The following is a 22,203-nucleotide window of genomic DNA, read 5'->3' as shown; positions in this document are numbered from 1 at the left end:
ATACAGCAAATCTTAAATGCATGAAGATCATTTTTCAGCTATTATATGAAACAGCTGAAAGACCTGTGGTGTTTCTGTACAGGGCTGCTGCTGGTTAGTGTCACTGTGGTTGTCGAGCACAGTAATACACAGCTGTGTCTTCAGGCTGCAGATTCTGTCCTTGTAAGTATAACATGTTGCTGGACGTGTCTCTGGAGATGCTGAACCTGGATTTCAGAGAATCTTTGTGAGCTGTGTTTCCACCGCTGCATATCCACCCAATCCACTCAAGGGTCTTTCCCTTAAACTGCCGTATCCAGTGAGTACAGTAGCTCGTGATTGAGTATCCAGACACTTTACAGGACAATTTGACCGACTCTCCAGGTTTAACGGCCACTGAACTTGGCTGGGTCAGCTCAACACCTTCAGCACCTAATGATAAAGCAGTGTAAGAAATTTTCATGTCATGTGATGGTTTACTATTGTTTTTGCTGTTACAGTAAAAACAATAATAAACAGTACAGTGCAGCACTTTCACTCATACTCACACGGTGCGGCTGCTAGCAAGAGCAACAGAAATAGCGACCTGGCCATCACAGTCTCTCTGACCTTGGAAACACTCTGTCAATTGTTTGTCAACGTGGCTAGTTCTTAAGTATGGGGGCATTTCCTTAAATCACTGAGGTTGATGCCACTTGAGGGAAAAGAGCGCCTCCTCCCATGCAATGTCCAATTTACATTGTAAATATTTTTGTTTGGTTTCAAAGAAGTTGGTTAAATTGTTCAGTTAGTCTGAAGAATCATCAACAGTCCTCAAAATAATGGTTCCGTAATGGTTCTTGACTTTAGAACACCTTATAGTTCAACATAATCTAGTTAAACATGAAGTCCATATTTATAAGCCATTACTAATGCACTCAGCTCTTTACAACTTGGTAATAAAGCTTTGTAAGCACATTTATAAACTCTACTAATGTCTCCAACAATGAACTATAATTAATTCTTTGCTGACTTATAAACATGTAATAACACAAGTATCACCGCTCATTATTTTAAACAGGTAATGATCTGTGTAATTATAAAGCTCTAATAAAGTAGAGTAACAATTATAACCCAACATACACATTTAAAATAACATCACTTCAAGTAAAGTGACTGCTATTCTGTTATAAATGAAAGTGTAAGGTACTAAAAATGGAAACATCTTGTTGACCACCGCTTAACCGTAAATAAGCAGAGTTTTCTCCTAACTAACAGCTCATTTGATCTCTTCTTCTGATCCACACAGCCTTGCCCTTTACAGTAAGAGTGAGCAGAATAATCCTGTGATTAAATGCTATGGAGCATATAACCTAAAACTACACACACAACATTTCTTCAATACATTACTGTATATATACGTGTGTGTGTGTGTGTGTGTGTGTGTGTGTGGCTGTGGAGAGCAGATCCTCAAACTCTAGCAACTCACACAAACATTCATTATTAGAAGAACATGCCCTTCCCAGGCGAGTCTTTCTTAAAATTGTGATTTTAAGGTTCCTTTTCATGCAAGAAACTCTCTGAAAGTTTATTAACATTGCATTTCACTTAGAAGCAGTTTTATGTATGTGGCTTTTATCACGCTGTTACCACGCTTGCATGCTTTTGCCTTATATCGTCCAGAAAAACTAGGTTATAGAACCACCACTACGAACTCTGCAGCTGGACAATAAACCACAACATTTACCACGCACAACTAATATTTAGGTCAGCGAATCATCACAGCATTAATACAGGACAGAATCGAGTATAAAGGAGCTATTCACCACGTTAACTGCTGCAAACAGAACAATGGAAGACGCTGACTTTAGCATGGGTGATATGGATATGATGGAGGGAGGAGATATGTATGTGATGGAGGGAGGAGATATGGATGTGATGGAGGGAGGAGATATGGATGTGATGGAGGGAGAAGATGTGGAGGGAGGGTATCAAGGTGCAGAAGAATGGGACGAGGGTGGAAACGAGAGGAAATTCAAAGCTAAACTGCCGAAGCGCTATCGCCAAGGCCCTCAGAAGCGCCGTGTCCGTGTGAAGGTGAAAGACTACATGTGTTTCTCCATCATTTCCAACATGTTCTTCAACATCCTGCTCCTGGGCCTACTCGCTCTGAAATGCTCACTGAGGGTAAGGTAAAAGTGATGGGAAAATGGGAATTCAAAAATTCTGCTTGGTTAGAGTGTAAATAGAATTTGAGTGGTTTGATGTGAAATGCTCTGTCCTACAGCAGAATCGTTCGCAGTGGTAGTGACAGGAACCAGACGTCCTGAAAAGGATTTATTAAAATCTATTCATAGCGGAGAGCTATACGCAGAGTGTTGTGAGACAAAACTTCAGTAACATTAAGTACAAAAACATATGACGTGTATGTTCACTGGCGGCTTTGGATAGTATAATGGATGTAAAGTCATCACGACTGTATGTAAGGTTTCCATTCAATGAAGCACTTCACATCAAACTATCTCAACTATTACCTCATGTCAATAGCACCTCCTTGTTTCTACGCTCATTTTATGCTCCACTTACTGTATAGCTGCACTTTGTAGTTCTACAGTTACAGACTGTAGTCCATCTGTTTCTCTGATACTCTGTTAATCTGGTGGTGGTGTGTTAGTGTGTGTTGCGCTGGTCTGAGTGGATCAGACACAGCAGTGCTGCTGGAGTTTTTAAACACCTCAGTGTCGCTGGACTGAGAATAGTCCACCAACCAAAAATATCCAGCCAACAGCGTCCTGTGGGCAGCGTCCTGTGACCACTGATGAAGGACTAGAGGATGAGCAACACAAACTGTGCAGGAGCACATGATGGACTGACAAGGCAGAAGTGTCTAATAGAGTGGACAGTGAGTGGACACAGTGTTTAAAAACTTGTGCTCCTGTGTCTGATCCACTTGTACCAGTACAACAGCGTAGAAACAAGGAAAGTGGTCATATTATGCCTGATCGTTGTGTGTGTGTGTGTGTGTGTGTGTGTGTGTGTGTGTGTGTGTGTGTGTATATATATATATAAATATATATAGAATATACTGTCATTCATATCATATTTATGTATATGTATGTCACAGGCACGGCACAGGTGCTACAGAGGAGACATTAAAGGTGCCAAACGTTTTGCAAAGTGTGCTCTCATTGCCAACCTTGTGGCGTTGATCCTGACCATCATCTTCATCGTGCTGCTGTCAATCATCTGTTCACTAAACACAGACGCATGCCTTCACTTCTTACGGAAAGAAAAATGTAAAAATTAATCTTTTTTTTCTCCATCACTGATGCTTCCTAAAGGCAGCGCTTTGTGCTTTACTTGCTGGAACATTTTCTGACTAGTCTGCATTGGAAGCATCATTCAAACTTTACAACATGCACAATATCAGTGTATTTCTGTCACATTTAATAAAGTGCTTTCAATCACGAGTTCCGTTTTTTTTACACACATTTCTGAACTTTTACAAAACATATCATTCAAAATATACAGAATGCATTGTATACTTTATACACAAATCTGTTCTAAAGTTTCCCAACCCATATTACACACATTGCAACAGTTCTCTCAGTATATTCTAAATTCAAAACAGAATATTTATAAGTATAGCGCTGTTGTTGGAACAAAACCTTGTACCTCCGAATGATACATTTACAGGAGAAGGAAAAAACCTACTTTACTTTTAATGTAAGTCAAAGGAACCAGACTTTTTTCAAAGTCATTCTGGGTCATTTCTTTTGGACAATTCTTCATGAAATCTACACACAATGTAAAGAGCAGCATGCACTTTCAAATGATGTCAAACTAGAAAGCAACAACAGCCATACTTTTTGTGCTTTGTGTGGGTGCATAACTTCTTTTTACTATGCTGACACACTTGCTTTAAAAGTGAGAAAAACATTTATCATCACATTAATGGACATTAATTTAAAATTCTTAGCGTATTTTACATTGTATGAATATTTCTTGATGAATTAACCAATATAAGTGACTCAGAATTCATTTATATTTGCTGCATTGAAAAAGTTAAGAACATTTGCCTTCTACTGTAATTTCTCCTTGAAATGCAAGGCTTTGCTCTCATCAACAATACACAATTCAAGTGCACAGATAAATGTGCTGATATTGTTTTGTAAAACCAAAAGCATTATTATGTACTCTACATAAGGGGGAACCACAGCCTAGAGTCCTCTAACCACTACCAATAAGCTCAGTGAACCACTGTGCAAAATAGGACAGCAACATGTGGCCTGATGGACAAAACATTCATGTTTGTGAACACAAAGTGAATATATCAGAAAATGTCAGGTCACATCAGCTTTTCTGTAAAGTATAATAAACCATTGTAGAATGTATGATCATTTTATTGGAAGTTAGTGGAAGTCATATATACAGTAGGTTTACATTGCTGCTGTCAGAGCGAAACCTCGCTTATCCAAAATGGAAACTTTTCAGGAGAAAGAAAAAACCTACATCTACTACTTTTAATGTAAGTTAATGGACCCAGACTTTCTTCCAGGTCATTTTGGGCCATTTCTTTTAGTCCATCCATCATGAAATTAACATACTATGTAAAGGACAACAGGCAATTTCAAATTATAGTTTGATATAATTATAGTTCTAGAATTAGTTTTAGGCATCTAAGCACATTTTTAAACAATTTTCCTCAGCAGTGCATTTATCACAATATACATTAGAATAAATTCATATTCATAATTCAAGTAAACATAAATCAATAAAAAGTAACAAGAATTTCTCGGGTCCATATTTTTCCTTGACACCTTCACAGCCGCCACAGAGACTTAATATCATCAATTACAACCCCAATTCCAATGAAGTTGGGACGTTGTGTAAAACATAAATAAAAACAGAATACGATGATTTGCAAATCCTTTTCAACCTATATTCAATTGAACACACTACAAAGACTATAAATATTTAATGTTCAGATGGATAAACTTTTTTTTTTTTTTTTGCAAATATTCACTCATTTTGAATTTGATGCCTGCAACATGTTACAAAGAAGTTGGGAGAGGAGCAACAAAAGACTGGGAAAGTTGAGGAATGGAACATTCCACAGGTGAACAGATTAATTGGAAACAGGTGAATGTCATGACTGGGTATAAAGGGAGCATCCCTGAAAGGCTCAGTCATTCACAAGGATGGGGCGAGGTTCACCACTTTGTAAACAACTGCGTGAGCAAATAGTCCAACAGTTTTTAAGAACAACATTTCTCAACATGCAACTGCAAGGAATTTAGGGATTTCATCATCTACAGTCCATAATATCATCAAAAGATTCAGAGAATCTGGAGAAGTCTCTGCAAGTAAGCGGCAAGGCAGAAAATCAACACTGAATGCCCGTGACCTTCAATCCCTCAGGCGGCACTGCATTAAAAACCGATATCATTCTGTAACGGATATTCCCACATGGGCTCAGGACCACTTCAGAAAACCCCTGTCAGTGAACACAGTTCGTCGCTCCATCTACAAGTGCAAGTTAAAACTCTGCCATGCCGTATATCAACACCACCCAGAAACACCGCCGGCTTCTCTGGCCCGAGCTCATCTGAGATGGACTGACGCAAAGTGGAAAAGTGTCCTGTGGTCTGACGAGTCCACATTTCAACCTGTTTTTGGAAATCATGGACGCCGAGTCCTCCGGGCCAAAGAGGAAAAGGACTGTCCGGATTGTTATCAGCGCAAAGTTCAAAAGCCAGCATCTCTGATGGTGTGGGGGTGTGTTAGTACCCATGGCAGGGGTAACTTGCACATCTGTGAAGGCACCATTAATGCTGAAAGGTACATACAGGTTTTGGAGCCACATATGCTGCCATCCAAGCAACGTCTTTTTCAGGGACGTCCTGCTTATTTCAGCAAGACAATGCCAAGCCACATTCTGCACGTGTTACAACAGCGTGGCTTCGTAGTAAAAGAGTGCGGGTACTAGACTGGCCTGCCTGCAGTCCAGACCTGTCTCCCATTGAAAATGTGTGGCGCATTATGAAGCGCAGAATACGACAACGGAGACCCCGGACTGTTGAGCAACTGAAGTTGTACATCAAGCAAGAATGGGAAAGAATTCCACCTACAAAGCTTCAACAATCAGTGTCCTCAGTTCCCAAACGCTTATTGAGTGCTGTTAAAAGGAAAGGTGATGTAACACAGTGGTAAACATGCCCCTGTCCCAACTTCTTTGGAACATGTTGCAGGCATCAAATTCAAAATGAGTGAATATTTGCAAAAAAACAAAGTTTATCTGTTTGAACATTAAATATCTTGTCTTTGTAGTGTATTCAATTGAATATAGGCTGGAAAGGATTGGCAAATCATGGTATTCTGTTTTTATTTATGTTTTACACAACATCCCAACTTCATTGGAATTGGGGTTGTACATCATGAGCACAATTTACTGAGCACTGATTGGTCAAACCAGGATCTGCTTTTTAACTACATATAATACTGGGCTTCCTCGAGGAGAGGCTTGGAAATGAAAAACACCAACATCCAGAAAATCACTAATTTTATATATATACATATATATACATATATATATATATATATATATATATATATATATATATAAACACTTTTCTCAGCAAATAAACACAAACTACACAAATAAATGGATTTTGAAAATGTGTCTTGGGTGCCTAAGACTTTAGCACAGTACTGTATATCATACACTTCCCCTTTAAACATTATGTCTATACAATGTCCAAATATTAGTCATTCTTGGTTGTTGGACAGCTATCAGTACAGCAGTGTGCTCTCTGTAGAGGATGCTAACATATTTTCAAAATAGGTCATTTAACCATAGACACCCACATTTTTGCACATAACTGTATGCTGGCCTAAACAAATTTATTTTATCTGGACTTAAAAACTTCTATTGGGCTTGCTTTCATTATATTCCCCAGAATACATAAGAAAATGATCTTCCGCAAACTGAATTGTAAGAGATCCTAGACAGTATTGGTCAGCCTGACTCAACTGAGCAAAATGGTCTGGACAGGCTATAATATTTCAACAGATCAGTAAGATATGCAAGAGTTAGGCCATTAAGCCTTTTTTGCATCAGTTTTGGAGTCCCAGCATTTCACACTCAGAAAGCCAACAGTGTCGTAGTTCATCTGATGACAGAGATACAAAGAAATAATTATTATTTAAAATGACCAAAATTTCCATTCCACTGCGGAAAGGCCACTAGGGGCCCGCAGAAAGGTAAAGGCATTTAATGTCAAGAGTAAGCAAGATAGTAATGATATATATACTCAAACTTTCCATCACTGCTACGTGTAGTGACACCGACCCCTGCATGACGAGTGAGCTCAGCTGCTGGTTTTTGTACACCCTTCCCATCTGTTTGTCACACTGTGCTAAACGGGCACAGTAATACACAGCTGTGTCTTCTACTGTCAGACCAGACAGTTTAAGGTATGAAGTGCTTTTGCTGTTGTCCTTCATTATTTCAATCCGTCCTTCAAGACCTTTAGCATATAATGTTTCTCCATTGGTAGGAAAGATGCGCTCAATCCACTGGAGGGCTTTTCCAGATGGTTGTCTTATCCAGTGCATGGAATAACCCTCAAATCTATATCCAACTGCCTTACAGGAGACAGAAAAACTTCCCCCAGGACGCACCAACACTGGATCACTAGGAAAGGACTCCAAACTTTGACCTTTCACACCTGAAAAGAAGAGGGAATGGCAACCATTGAAAAAAATATTAGGCACTCAAACCTCAAACCATTAATAAAAATGTTCGGATACTCACTGCAGACAAATAGGCTCAGCTTCATCAGTAATAAGGACAGCGTGATCTTCATGGTGAGTGTTGATGAGACTCTACTGCTCCACTCAGCTCAGCAGCACATAAGTACTGGATGGAGCCACAACACACTGGATTTGCATCATGATGTCATGGATGGAAATAAAATGCCAGTTCACTGTTGATGGAGGATGATGAAGGATGGACTTTAGCTCATCACAATACTGTTATTTTATCAAAAATTAATCACCACATACTTTACATTATTTTATGTGCATGATAATTGTGGGTTTTAGCCAGGAGACAAATTAGAAGACAGTTAAACGAACCAATGCTGGATAAAACACGACTGTTTTGTCACAGCATGGCCATCTTAGGGGAAAGGGGTGAATTCTGTTCACAGCGAGGGGTTCTCACTCCACCCCTTTTCGCTCCTCGTTGCTCACTAGCAGCTCAACACAGGGTCACAACATGTCACACAGAAACAAAGCAGCGTCTGATAACAGAGATACAAAGAAGGTATATTAAAGTAGGCCTGTTATGCTTTTCCATGTTTTCCCTTTCTTTTAGTGTGTTATAGTTTGCTGTGCATGTAAACAGTCTGCAAAGGTATAATGCTCAAAGCTCACACCAGAGGGAGAAACTATTTCTTACAGACACCATTTTTCTCAGCTGCCTGAAATGCCTTGTTGGAATTCCAGCCCTTTTCTCAGTTACGTAGTGATGTCCTCTTGTAACACAAACATATTGCCCACCTACCAGCAGCACACAGAGAGCTAAACAGTTAAAAACCCAACACTTTACGATGTCGAGCTCCAGTCTAGTTTGCGAATGTGGATCGGATTTGTCCTCTCTGTCCACCTGACTTTCAGGATCGGATTCTGGCTCAAACTGACATGCTATTGTGAGAACAACCACAGCAGTGTGGGGCAGAACTTGTAGCAACATGCTGCTCTAGCAGGTGACAAATCAGAATGGAGTGGGTGTGCTAACCAATCAGAGCATGCTGGGTTCTTTTGGGGGTGGTGCTTAAAGACACAGGAGCTCTAACAGAGCATTTCAGACAAAGGTTGAATAGAGATGTACAGCATGAGAAAAATATTGTGTTTTGGGAAATTTAAAGCATGTAAATCTATTCTAGTAGAGAAGAAAATGTAATTAAATTGTGAACATTTGAAAATAAATAATAATAATCCTCTGCAATCAAAAATATCTGAGTTGATTTCCACTCTGCTAGCTGAATGGCCACTGCAAGGGTGGGCTCAGCTGCTGATGAGTTTTTGTACACCCTTCCCATCTGTTTGTCACACTGTGTTTAACGGGCACAGTAATACACAGCTGTGTCTTCTACTGTCAGACCAGACAGTTTAAGGTATGACGTGCCTTTGCTGTTATCCTTCGTTATTTCAATCCGTCCTTCAAGACCTTTAGTATATGCTGTTGTTCCAGTGTTGGTATAGATGCGTCCGATCCACTGGAGGGCTTTTCCAGATGGCTGTCTTATCCAGTGCATGGAATAACTCCCAAAATCATATCCTACTGCCTTACAGGAGACAGAAAAACTTCCCCCCGGACGCACCAACACTGGATCACTAGGAATGGACTCCAAACTTTGACCTTTCACACCTGAAAAGAAGAGGGAATGGCAACCATTGAAAAAAATATTAGGCACTCAAACCTCAAACCATTAATAAAAATGGTTTGGAGACACAACACACTGGATTTGCATCATGATGTCATGGATGGAAATATACTGACAGTCGTGGTGTTGTGATGGAGGATCGCTACAACAGAAAAAAGTCAAAACACTGTGAAACCCTGAATTCCAGCATTAGCCACACATCACATGTCCAGTCCAGTTCATTGTTAATGGAGGATGGAGTCCTGTTGTGTCTCCTGATTGTTCCAGGTCATGTATCCTGTTGTGTCCTGTGTTAGCTACTCTGCATTTTGTTTGTGTTTGTGTAGGCGAGTATAGTAAGGTTGTTCTTTTTTTGGTGCTGTCCACATTCTGGTTCTTTCAGTGTGGTACTAAATTGACTAGATTTATTTGAATAAAATGATCTTAAAAGCTCTTTTGGTCTGTTCCTCAAGCTTTTAACCTGAAATGACTAGTTCAGTGTTTTAATGCTGTGTTACTGATCCCACAGCACCCTAGATAAAACGTGTGGTCGTAACACTGACAAACTTAATAGTGAAAAGCCTGTGAAGTTCCCACTCTTTGACTCATCTTTTGGGAGAAGCATTGAAGATAAACATGATGCTAATGGTTGAGGTGTTATTCTCATTCAATCTGAGGGGCAAGTTTTCCAGCTGTTATATGTAGAAAACAATTCAACTTATTTATTAGCAATTATATAAGAGTTAACAGAAACCTTGAAAGCATTTGTGTCCTGTTGCGTCCATCAGCCAGCGTGACATGTAGGAGGTCAGAATTTGGCACATCTGTTTCGTAATGGCTACAGTATGAGGTTTTGTTCATTTTTATATTTCACAGTAAGTAAAACTGTTTCTTAAACCACACGGACAAGCTGTGCAGTGTTAATGAAGATGGGGGAGGCAGTTTGAGTGCTTTGAGAATTTTTCTAAGGATGTATTCATAGAAATGATTTGGGTGACTATTGATTTCTACTGTTTATTAGCAACATTCACTCTTCAGTCCTAGCGCTAAAGTAAAGCAGCGAAAATTAGACACCAATCATGTTTTGACTGATTGACGATGTCTGGACGAAGTGGGAAAATTGTGTAAATTAGATTTGATCATTTCTTTAATGACATGGAAAAGTGTGGGCTGTTTATGTATTGCATTTTGAACATTTTTGTCCTCAACTGTCCCCTGGGTTTTTTTTTTTTTAATCATCTTGGCCTAAAAAAGCCTAAAAAAAGTAAATCACTAAATGACAAGTGACATTTGTGCTCTTCATACATTATATACTATATATTCTAAACTCTTATTTAGCCATTTTAATTATTTATGGTAGTTTTTGCAGTACATTCAGCAGATGCTCTTATCCAGAGTGACTTACAAGAGGTGCTTTGTCTGTCTACAGAAAGTATCTTTGCTAGTTACCAATAACTCAGATACTGCTAGAAACAAAAATCACTGTAGATACCCAGAGAAAAGGAGCAGAGTTGAGCACAGAACTCTGTGCCATTCAATGCAATGCAATGCAATACAATACGATACAATACAATAAACTACAATACACAGTGCAATACAATAAAGTATAAGAGCAACTTATAATTCAATACTCATTTAAGTGCTGTGTAAAGAGATGTGTCTTCAGTCTGCGTTTGAAGATGGCAAGAGCCTCTGACGTGGCTGAACGTGGGCAGATTGAAGACGAGCCATGCTGCCACATTCTGGATGAGTTGCAGAGGCTTGATGGCCTGCATGGGAAGACCAGCCAAGAGCGAGTTGCAGTAGTCAAGCCTTGAGATGACAAGAGACTGCACTAGCACCTGGGCAGCCTCTCGGGTAAGGAAGGGTCGGATCCTACGGATAAGTCTCTGTAATGCTCATATATAAAAGCATATTTTGGTAAACATGTTGTCAATTAATCCATTCCAAATGTGCTCATGTCAAATGACAGTTGGGCTCTCAAATTGTACAGGCTAACACTACAACTACACCTTAAACTACTTGCTCATAAGAATCAGTGCAGAAAATAACAGAAAAACATGCCTGTATTTAAACAGTGGTGTGAAGAGATGAGACAAGCTGAGGAGAGGATAGTGACTATATTGACTTTTGCTTTGTTGTTAAAGATGCTCTCTCTTTTTGTACAGTGCTTCCACAGATGTTCATCACTGTGTGTCTCTTGCACAGTAATACACAGCTGAGTCCTCGACTGTCACACCAGACAGTTTCAGATAGGCCATACTTTTAGAATTGTCTCTGGTGATTTCAGCTCGGCCTTGATAAGATTTCGCATAGTTTGTGCTGTATGCAAGGTTGGAAATGTATCCAATCCACTCCAGCGGTTTTCCAGCCTGTTGTATGATCCAGTTCATGTCGTAGCTGCTAAAAGTAAATCCAGATCCTCTGCAGGAGAGACTCAGAGTTTCTCCAGGTTTTAGCTGAACTCCAGTTTCTAATGATTCCATACTTTCACATTTCACACCTGTTGAATATTTTGAAGAATTTGTTATTAATTATATTTAAATTATGTAAACATTAAGTTTGAAATGAATAGGAACTCACTGCTGAAGCTGAGTAGTATCAGTAATAATGAGAGCGTGATCTTCATGGTGAGCGTTGATGAGACTCTACTGCTCCACTCAGCTCAGCAGCACATAAGTACTGGATGGAGCCACAACACACTGGATTTGCATCATTTTTTTCATATCTTCTGCTCATATTCTGTGTGTCGTCATGTTGTTTATGCTGGCATTTTGGTCATATGTCTCTTGGAAATAATGATTAATGAGTTGTAGAATAATAATTGTTGGGTTGTATAACAGGCTTTTTTCCATTGTGCCTATATGCTGTGATTTTGATCAACCAATAATGTGCTTAAAGAACAAGTATGTCTGATGTAGCTTCAGGACTGTGGAAAGAGATAGCCCACCCTTAACGTCCAGTCAAATATCCATGAAATTCAAGTTATTCATTGTCCAGGAGAAATTAATCTGATGAGATTACATATGAGATAACCCACTTACACAACAAAGAGGATAGTCTAATGAAAATAAGAAAACAGAAGTTTAAAAACTGGAGAAAAAATTACAAAAAGTTACAGAGAAAATGGGACTCCTAACAAGCATTGAAGACTTGCCAGACCACCAAAGCTCTATCAGATACATCAAACTGCTTCAGATCTGAAAACATCCAACCTTCCACTGTGAGAAAATAGCTCAACATTATGGATCTGAAAGGATGTGTATACGTCAGGTAGCACCTGTGTAAATGTGATTTGATTTGACTGGGGGATTACTTTGGGATTACTTTGGGATTACTTTGGGATTACTTGGATCACAAGAAGCAGAAAATGCAACCAACATCTAAGACGTGTGGGAAAATATTCCTGCAAATTAGTTTGAAAAACTGAAAGCCAGTCTCCTGAAAAGCATGGAAGCAAATGGTGGAGACACTAAATATTGAAAAATGTATATAGTATTTAGTTGTTGAGGCATCTGTGTGATGTTTTACTGCTTTAATTTGTTTTATACTCATTGCCTGTTAACCTGATATGACCTTAGTAAAAGGTGGGGCAGGGTGGGCAGTCACACTGATTCACACATCAGATCACTCATCAGACTCTGGCCTCACCATTTAGAGTCATTTTATCCACCTGTGACCACCTATCAACCAGAGATCCAGCCCCAAAATCACCCCAACCCACTCTCTACTGTTCTATTACATCTCAGCTTTTAGCCTTCATATTACAAACAGAGGGCTTTCAGTTTATAAAAATATCTGATGTTAAATATGAAACTCAATTTGTAATTCTGTATGAATGCAAGAGGACAGAAAGTCAATAATATATTTTTTATTTTTACTCATAATAAACAATAGAATGAATCACCATCATAGACACTCAAGACTAGCAATTTCTGAAATGCACTTGTTTTCAAAATCTATAATTAAAAAAATTACAAAATTCAGATCAGAAATGACACAAATTCACAAAGATATAAAATTTCTATTAACATTTACATGTCAATCAGTGGCATATCTGAGTAGCCCAGGCTCTCCTGAAAATAACAACACATGGCATGTGTAACTGTCACGTGTAAAGACTTCATTTTTGCAATTGTAATTGACCCTAAAAAGACCCTAAAAATTTTAGGCTTCCAGGGATTAAACAATGAAAGGTTTCTTCACGTGTTCATGGTATTGCACAGATGCATTTTCTTTTTTGAATAATCCTGGAAGATCCATCTTTTTTAAGCATGTACATTATAAATAACTTTACTACCAAACAACACATCATATGTACTGCACTTTTGTTTATTTGTATTTATTCCAGTGTTATATTGCAAACTAAGTACATTAGGTCCTAGTGGGTGGAGCGTCACAGCTTGAGAGTATCAACTCATTGGAGACATAACGGTAACAAATAAACAGGCAAATTACATTGTCATTTTTAATTAATTGAAAGTGGTTTTTGTTTAGTGGAGAGGCCCATTAATTAGATTTGCACTGGAGCCCATTAGGTCTTAATAACACCACTAGTGCAGAGTTACATTTCACATGATATTCACTTGACAAAGTGTTGGAGCCTTTTCATGTTGAACCTCATTTCTGATCCTCTACTGCCCCCTGTAGTTTTCATCAGTGTCTTCATCTGTAAAATGTATCTCTGAAGAACACGAGTTTCCTTTGTACACTTCTTCATACAAGCTAAACACCACCGACAGCACTAAACCTCTTACCTTCTTTATAATCATTTTAGTCATTTACTTCAGTATTTACAGTATATTCTATTTTGTCTATTATTTCTGCAGTTATTTATTTTGGTAATGCTCATATTGTAAGTATAGTAACATAATAGTGCAAAAACAGTAAAATCTGTATTTTACTCAGAACATGAGACCTGTATTTCAATAGTTTTGAGTAAAAAAAATTGAATGGGATGATTTAGACTTTGAAACTTCTTAGCTGAACAAGCCGTCGAACAGCAGCTGCATGTTTTTGTACAGTGTTTCCACAGATATTTGTCACTGTGCTTGTTTTGCACAGTAATACACAGCTGAGTCCTCGACTGTCACACCAGACAGTTTCAGATAGGCCATACTTTTAGAATTGTCTCTGGTGATTTCAGTTCTGCCTTCAAAAGATTTTGCATAGTTTTTGGTGCCCCCACTGCTGGAAACACGTCCCATCCACTCCAGCGGTTTTCCAGCCTCTTGTCTGATCCAGTGCATGCTGCAACATCCAAAGTTAAATCCAGATCCTCTACAGGAGAGACTCAGAGTTTCTCCAGGTTTTAGCTGAACTGCAGTTTCTAATGATTCCATACTTTGACATTTAATACCTGTTGGAACCGAGAAGATAAGTAATTGTTAATGATATAGCCTGTAACAAACAGGCGAAAGGTTGGATAAAACACTGAATCGGGAACTCACTGCTGAAGCTGAGTAGTATCAGTAGTAAGGAGAGCGTGATCTTCATGGTGAGTGTTGATGAGACTCTACTGCTCCACTCAGCTCAGCAGCACATAAGTACTGCAGGGACACATCTCATTTGCATTATGATTCATGTATACAGGGTTATTTGTCTGGGACTCTACATACAGTCCCATAGCAGGAGTCAATTAAAACAGCCAATTTCTTGCATAATGTAACATTAGAACAATGCATAAATTGATGGGAATAATAGACACTTATTTAAGGATGGACAAGATTAGAAATGAGCAGATCAGAGGGACAGTGAAGGTGGAGCATAAAGCCAGAGAGGCCAGGTTGAGATGGTTTGGACATGTGTTGAGGAGGAATAGTGGATATATTGGGCAAAGAATGTTGGAGATGGAGCTGCCAGGTAGAAGGAGAAGAGGTAGACGTCAGAGAAGGTTTATGGATGTAGTGAAGGTGGACATGGAGATGGTTGGTGTAAAAGTAGAGGAGGCACTGGATAGGGCAAGATGGAGGCAGATGATCCACTGTGGCGACCCCTAAAGGGAACAGCCGAAAGAAGAAGAAGATTTAAGGATAGCACAGAATCAGTGGCTACCAACAGACCTTCAGTTTTACTATTGTTTAATGACATTTAATTCAGGGTTGCTTGATGTCATTGTCTCAGGTCGGGCAAAATATAGTCAAACTACTATTTACGTACATATTTGGACTTCATCAGCATAGCAGTGAAGGTTGAAACGACCTCTATGTATGATCTTGCAAAAAGGTAACATACTTTATAAATAGGATGGGACCAAGAATTGAACCTTGAGGCACACCATAGGTAACAGGAGCTAGAGATTTTCGTGCTTAAATGTGATGATTTATATTGTGTCTGCCTGTGTCTAGGTCTAGGAAAAGACAGCCAAGAAATAAATCAGTAAATGTTGCAAATACATATAAACAGGGCTGTTTTTGGTGCCACAGACTCCTGAGAAGCTAAAGAGATGTTCATTAAGTGAAGAGCAAAAACAGATATATTTATTTGAATGAATTTTCAGAAATCATGTATTTGTATTATGCATTCCAGGGAATATCAATCAAACTGCAGTTGGGTAAGTAAAAATAACTCAGCAAAATACATGTAACTTACAAAATTAAACTTTTGTTTCTAGTTTTTTAGCAAGAGCAGATACCTCCAATGGTCATTTCATGTTTCTGAGTTAAAGAAAACCATTTAATGGATACAAGTTTCTTTAGGTGCAATGTTTAACTAACTTTAACATAAAACGTGGGGAAAGTGGTGAAATTACAACAGAAACAGCCCATTAATGTACAGTATTACACATCTAAAAGATCAGACCTCGCAAAATCCTAAGGCTAAATCTCAATTGGCTCACTGCTCCCTATGTAGTGCACTTTGTGAGTGGCTTTTACTCCCAAATATTGCACTTTATGTTCGGTATGAATTGTGCACATCCCAAGTGGTTCTTCGTTAGACACATTGCATGTAACTGGCTGTTCTCGAGTGAACCCGTAGAGAGAAAGGGAATAAGATTAAAGCTAGCTGGATTATAATTCCTAGTGAAAATAGGAATAGTATATGGCCATATACAGAACTGTGACAGTGATTTGATTGTATAATGTTTAACTCAGCTAACTTCTGTAAAGAAGTGTCTTATAACAGTGATTTAGTCCAGGACCAGTTAAGGGCAGGGCTAATGATTTAAAACACTGTAATGGAGTACGGAAGAGGATCAGCTGAGTATGACTGCAAAACCACACAAATAGCTGAAGCAAAGCCGTGTTGTTTACATGACTGACGGAAGTTGACCGGTCAGTCAGCAGAGTCACTATGGTGAATTTTTGCTTTTTACTCCTCTCAAGAATGTAAATATTTTTCTTTGTGTGTGAACATGGCATTAGCACTCACCTGGACATGGCACAGTCTTTTAGCGGCACCCTAGCAACCACCTAGCAAACACCTGAGATGCCATAGCAACCACCTACCATCACCCTGGCTGCCACCTGTACTATCATAGCAACTGATTAGAAACTACTTAATAAGCTACCCACATTGTTTTAGCAAAAATGGTACACCATAGCAACCGTATGGCATCACCCTAGCAACCACCAGGGATATCATAGTAACCACTGTGCAACACCCTAGCAACAACCAGGGATACCACAGTAACCACCTAGCAACACCCTAGCACCCACTAGGGTTATCATAGTAACCAACTTATAGCACCCTACCAAACACCAGTGACTCCATAGTAAACACCTTGCTACATGCTAGCAACCAACTGGAATATCATAACCACATAGCAAAACCCTTGCAACTGTTTAGAAAACCCCCAAGCAACTACCCATCAACATCATTGCTACTACTTGCGATATTATAGCAACCACTTAGCAGCTACCTAGAATTTCATAGCAACTGCCTACCAGTCCACTCTCAGGGACTTGAAACACCATAGCAATCATCTAGTAATAACGTAGTCAAATATGCTAACACTGGAAACTTCCACTTTTCCATTAGAACCATGTAGAACCAATGTAGAGTAACCATCTTGCTAACTGATTTTAGCCAAATAGCTACTCTGTTTTTTACTGTTTTCTTCTAGAATTGATTCCTGTTCATTATAAAACTGCTGCTTAGCTAAAGTAAGATTATGTGTAGTGGACAACAGACAGACGTGTAATTAATACACTAGTATAAAATACTGTTTACCCCAGAATTTCTATTTTAGTAGTAAAATAAAAAAATAACTTATTTATTCAATAAAGAAATTATACATTTTAATGGAGTATTTTCCATTATAAATTATTTACTAAACTTCTTTATTAAAGAAAAACATGCAGCATTGTTTCCTCTCCAGCAATATTATTCAATATTCAATCAAGTACTGATCAACATGAATTTCTCATGATGATGACATCCACACTTTCTGCCAGAATATAGCAAAATGTTGACAAAGTATTACGCAATGCAGACCAAACAAAACATTAGATATTTAAATAAAGTTGCTGTGATTAATTGCTGACGATGCTGGATGTCAACACAATGCAGCTTGTAAGAGTTTTGGCGCTGCTCATTCTGCACTTCATTTCTTGTCCTCTGCTGCCCCCTTAATGGTCTTCACCACCTGCTGTAGCTCACACTCTGAACAATATCCCTTCATGAAAATAGCATCTAATAGCGGCTGCATGTTTTTGTACAGTGTTTCCACAGATGTTCATCACTGTGTTTCTCTTCCACAGTAATACACAGCTGAGTCCTCGACTGTCACACCGGACAGTTTCAGATACACCATGCTGTTGGAATTGTGTCTGGTGAACTCTGTTCGGCCTTGAAATGAAGCTGCATAGCCTTTGGTGTCTCCACCAGTCGAAATGTATCCCATCCACTCCAGCGGTTTTCCAGCCTGTTGTCTGATCCAGTGCATGTGGTAGCTGCTAAAAGTAAATCCAGATCCTCTACAGGAGAGACTCAGAGTTTCTCCAGGTTTTTTCTGAACTGCAGTTTCTAATGATTCCACACTTTCACATTTCACACCTGTAGAAATGAGTTAAATATCTCATTATTCATTGTGTTTCAATTACAAAACCATGGAATATAAAAACAAGATCGGTCAGGAACTCACCACTGAAGCTGAGTAGTATCAGTAGTAAGGAGAGTGTGATCTTCATGGTGAGTGTTGATGAGACTCTACTGCTCCACTCAGCTCAGCAGCACATAAGTACTGGATGGAGCCACAACACACCGGATTTGCATCATGACGTCATGGATATTGGGGTCTCCATGTGGGTAGTCTCCGTACTAAACATAGCACTAGGCCTCATGTTAATGTATTCTGATTTAAATTCTTCTTCTTTTTCTGCTGGAGTTTTCATCTGCAAATTGTTCCTGCAATTTTTGAGATATCGATACTGAACCAACTCCAGAATGTTCGCTCTGGAGATCTATGGCAACTAGAAACAACAACCACAAAAATTACTATAGAAACCAAGTGGCAAGCTTCTAGTAACCACCTGAAACACCTCAGCTACACCCTAACAAACACGAGGGGTTCTATAGTAACCAGACTGCAACACCCTAGCAACTACCAGGGATTCCCTAGTAACCATCATGGAACTCTTTAGCAACCACATAGAAAACAATATCAACCTCTTATAAACATCCTGAGTTACCATAGCAACTACATACCCCCACCTTTGCTACCACCTGCAATATCAGAGCATCCAGGTCAAAACACTGTAGCAACATGGAATTTTCTAGCAACCACTGATAATCAACTGGAACACTATAGCAGCCTCCCCGGCAACTACCTGGAACAATATGGCAACTTTCTAGAAATGCCCCAGACATACCAGAGATTTTTTAAAAGCTGCCTAATCGTTCTTCTTTTCTTCAGGAAATGCGTATTTTTACATTATAATGAAGTATTTTTCTTTGCTTCTTTCATTTTTAATAATTATACTAATTGTGTGTTTCAGCTTGTAAAACAAATAATATAATATACAAGCCTTATACATTAAACAGAGCACAGAAAGGAGTGTAATTCATGTAGACTAGTGTAAAATACTGTAATTAATCTCTTTTCTACTATAATAGTAATACCACGTTTTCCTTTTGTTTTGGATGTAAAGCTTTTTATCCTGAATCTAGCCAATTTAAGATGTTCAGATTGTGTCTGTAGACATTTTTTACAGTTTTATTAAAGAGGAATTCTGCAGCATTGTTCTCTCCACTGCAACATTTTTCAATATCTTCTCAAGTAGTGATCCAAAGTTTGGATTTTTTTTTTTGTGTGATGAAATCAGCATTTAATTCACCTGCTGAAACTCAGAATAACATGGCCTCACAAAAATACCTGTCTAACAGCGGCTGCATGTTTTTGTACAGTGTTTCCACAGATATTTATCACTGTGAGCTTCTTGCACAGTAATACACAGCTGAGTCCTCGACTGTCACACCAGACAGTTTCAGAGACACCATGCTGTTGGAATTGTCTCTGGTGATTTCAGTTCGGCCTTGAAATGAAGCTGGGTAGCTTTTGCTACCTCCACCATCTGAAACACGGGCCATCCACTCCAGCGGTTTTCCAGCCTGTTGTCTGATCCAGTGCATGTTATAGCTGCTAAAAGTAAATCCAGATCCTCTACAGGAGAGACTCAGAGTTTCTCCAGGTTTTAGCTGAACTGCAGTTTGTAAAGATTCCATATTTTGACATTTCACACCTGTTGGAACCAAGACGATAAGTAATTGATAATGATATAGCCTGTAACATGCAGACAAAAGAGTGGATAAAACACTGAATTGGGAACTCACTGCTGAAGCTGAGTAGTATCAGTAATAAGGAGAGTGTGATCTTCATGGTGAGTGTTGATGAGACTCTACTGCTCCACTCAGCTCAGCAGCACATAAGTACTGGATGGAGCCACAACACACTGGATTTGCATCATGATGTCATAAGCAGATGTTTTCTCAGATCTTCTCTTTATGTTCTGTGTGCAGAGGTGTGCGCACACTTTAGTGAGGGCAGGCGTGGAGGTCTTTCATTAGGGTATTTTCGGGGGACTCATCACCACTTTGCCAAAAATATATCAGTGAAAAATCCAACGGTTTATGAGCAACATTCCTCAAAGAGAGATTGCAGGGATTTTAGGTGTTTCATCCTCTACAGAGCACAGCAACTTAAAAGGCATCATATAAAAATCTGGAGAAATTTTAAGGCCAAAAACCACAACTGAAAGATCTTGACCTTCAATCCCTCACACAGCACTGTATGTATCTGTGATGGATATCGCCACATGGGCTCTGTGATAGGCTGTCGTCAGTAAACACAGCTCACCGCTGTGTCCACAATTGCAAGTTAAGACTGTACTAAGCAAGGCAGTCATTTTTCAGGACACCCATGTTTATTTCAACAAAAGCAGCTCTGTTTAATCAGAGTGCGTGAGCGCTAGTCTGAATGCCTGCAGGCCAGAACTGTCACTCTTTGAAAACATGGTTTATTACTTGAATTCAAATCCTCCATGTACTCAGTTCTCAGGGCTAAATGTAGCGTGGAGGCAGCTACATCAAGCATATTCCTGCAGTTAGTTTAGTTCATGTTAATGGACTTTTAATACTTTTTGAAAGCTCATCTGCGATTATGGACGTTTTCACTTAAAACTTTACTTCTACTTTCCACTATTCAACACAGTAATACAGAGAACAAGACGTGAACAAAACCACAGTACAATCATATTATTCAGAAACTCTGTTTGGTCACCTCTGGTCAAATTACGTTGTTTTTTTTTTAAGTGAAGTAAGTAAACACATCCTCTACAGGCAACAAACTTAAATATAGAATTTTCTGCTCATTTTAACGGAGAATGTCTATTTAATCAGCGTGTGCACATTAGAAAAAATAATACATGAAATACAAAATGTGCTATAACTCTGCTGAAGCTACATTTTGTTTTATTTTTGCCAAATTTTATAATATTTTTATAAAAAATGTTATAATAAATTTTATAAAAAAGTAACCATGTAATTAATTAATAATAAGTAGTGTAATTAGCAATTAATATCGGAGTTAGTGTTTTCTGTAGAGAATAGGTAAAATTAACATTTTATACTACTATATATGATTTCCATAAATGTTTGTTAAAGTGGAGATTGGCTAAATTAGATTTTTGGCTACTACAGCACGAAATATGACCATGACTTTGGTCTATTAAATTACTGACAGTACTGAATCTACATTTTCATTCAGTACTTTATTTCTTGTCTTCTGCTGCCCCCTGTGGTGGTTTGGCTTAACTTTCTCTGCCACCTGCTGAAGGTTTTTGTACAAGGTTCCCACAGATATTTCTCACTGTGTGTCTCTTGCACAGTAATACACAGCTGAGTCCTCGACTGTCACACCAGACAGTTTCAGATACACCATGCTGTTGGAATTGTCTTTATTAAATTCCATTCGGCTTTCAAGAGATTTTGCCTTTCTACCTCCACTGGTTAAAACTTGTGCAATCCACTCCAGCGGTTTTCCAGCCGGTTGTCTGATCCAGTGCATGGCATAGCTGCTAAAAGTGAATCCAGATCCTCTACAGGAGAGACTCAGAGTTTCTCCAGGTTTTAGCTGAACTGCAGTTTGTAACGATTCCATACTTTCACATTTCACACCTGCTGAAACAAATAAAATGTTTGTTAGTTATGTCTTAATGCTGTAATACTGTACAGAAAAAAACAGAATCAAACTTTCAGTCAGGAACTCACTGCTGAAGCTGAGTAGTATCAGTAGTAAGGAGAGCGTGATCTTCATGGTGAGTGTTGATGAGGCTCTACTGCTCCACTCAGCTCAGAAGCACATAAGTACTGGATG

At 38.8% G+C, this 22,203-nt stretch overlaps 1 protein-coding gene and 4 gene segments (V, D, J or C); 1 reads left to right on the top strand and 4 right to left on the bottom strand.

Annotated features, from left to right (window-relative positions):
• Positions 1–1,809: 1,809 nt before the first annotated feature.
• si:dkey-204f11.3 (uncharacterized protein LOC100034401 homolog) lies at positions 1,810–3,365 on the top strand. The gene is made up of 2 exons (XM_037544622.1): positions 1,810–2,145; positions 3,083–3,365. Exons 1-2 carry the CDS (start codon positions 1,810–1,812, stop codon positions 3,263–3,265), a joined length of 519 nt encoding a protein of 172 aa, XP_037400519.1. The 3' UTR covers positions 3,266–3,365.
• A 3,693-nt stretch (positions 3,366–7,058) lies between these two features.
• LOC108414181 lies at positions 7,059–7,834 on the bottom strand. The segment is given in 3 exon segments: positions 7,059–7,130; positions 7,294–7,688; positions 7,775–7,834. Coding segments are annotated over 3 exon segments (519 nt in total).
• Positions 7,835–11,575: 3,741 nt separating this feature from the next.
• LOC119265131 lies at positions 11,576–12,026 on the bottom strand. The segment is given in 2 exon segments: positions 11,576–11,892; positions 11,973–12,026. Coding segments are annotated over 2 exon segments (363 nt in total).
• A 6,043-nt stretch (positions 12,027–18,069) lies between these two features.
• LOC108414182 lies at positions 18,070–18,546 on the bottom strand. The segment is given in 2 exon segments: positions 18,070–18,386; positions 18,475–18,546. Coding segments are annotated over 2 exon segments (363 nt in total).
• A 1,208-nt stretch (positions 18,547–19,754) lies between these two features.
• On the bottom strand, positions 19,755–20,289 carry LOC108416938. The segment is given in 2 exon segments: positions 19,755–20,071; positions 20,163–20,289. Coding segments are annotated over 2 exon segments (363 nt in total).
• Between the last annotated feature and the right edge of the window lie 1,914 nt (positions 20,290–22,203).

Source organism: Pygocentrus nattereri, chromosome 14 (assembly GCF_015220715.1).
Source record: "Pygocentrus nattereri isolate fPygNat1 chromosome 14, fPygNat1.pri, whole genome shotgun sequence".
Classification (NCBI taxonomy): domain Eukaryota; kingdom Metazoa; phylum Chordata; class Actinopteri; order Characiformes; family Serrasalmidae; genus Pygocentrus; species Pygocentrus nattereri.
Note: the sequence above shows the minus strand (reverse complement) of the source record. Positions and strands in the feature narration are given on the sequence as shown.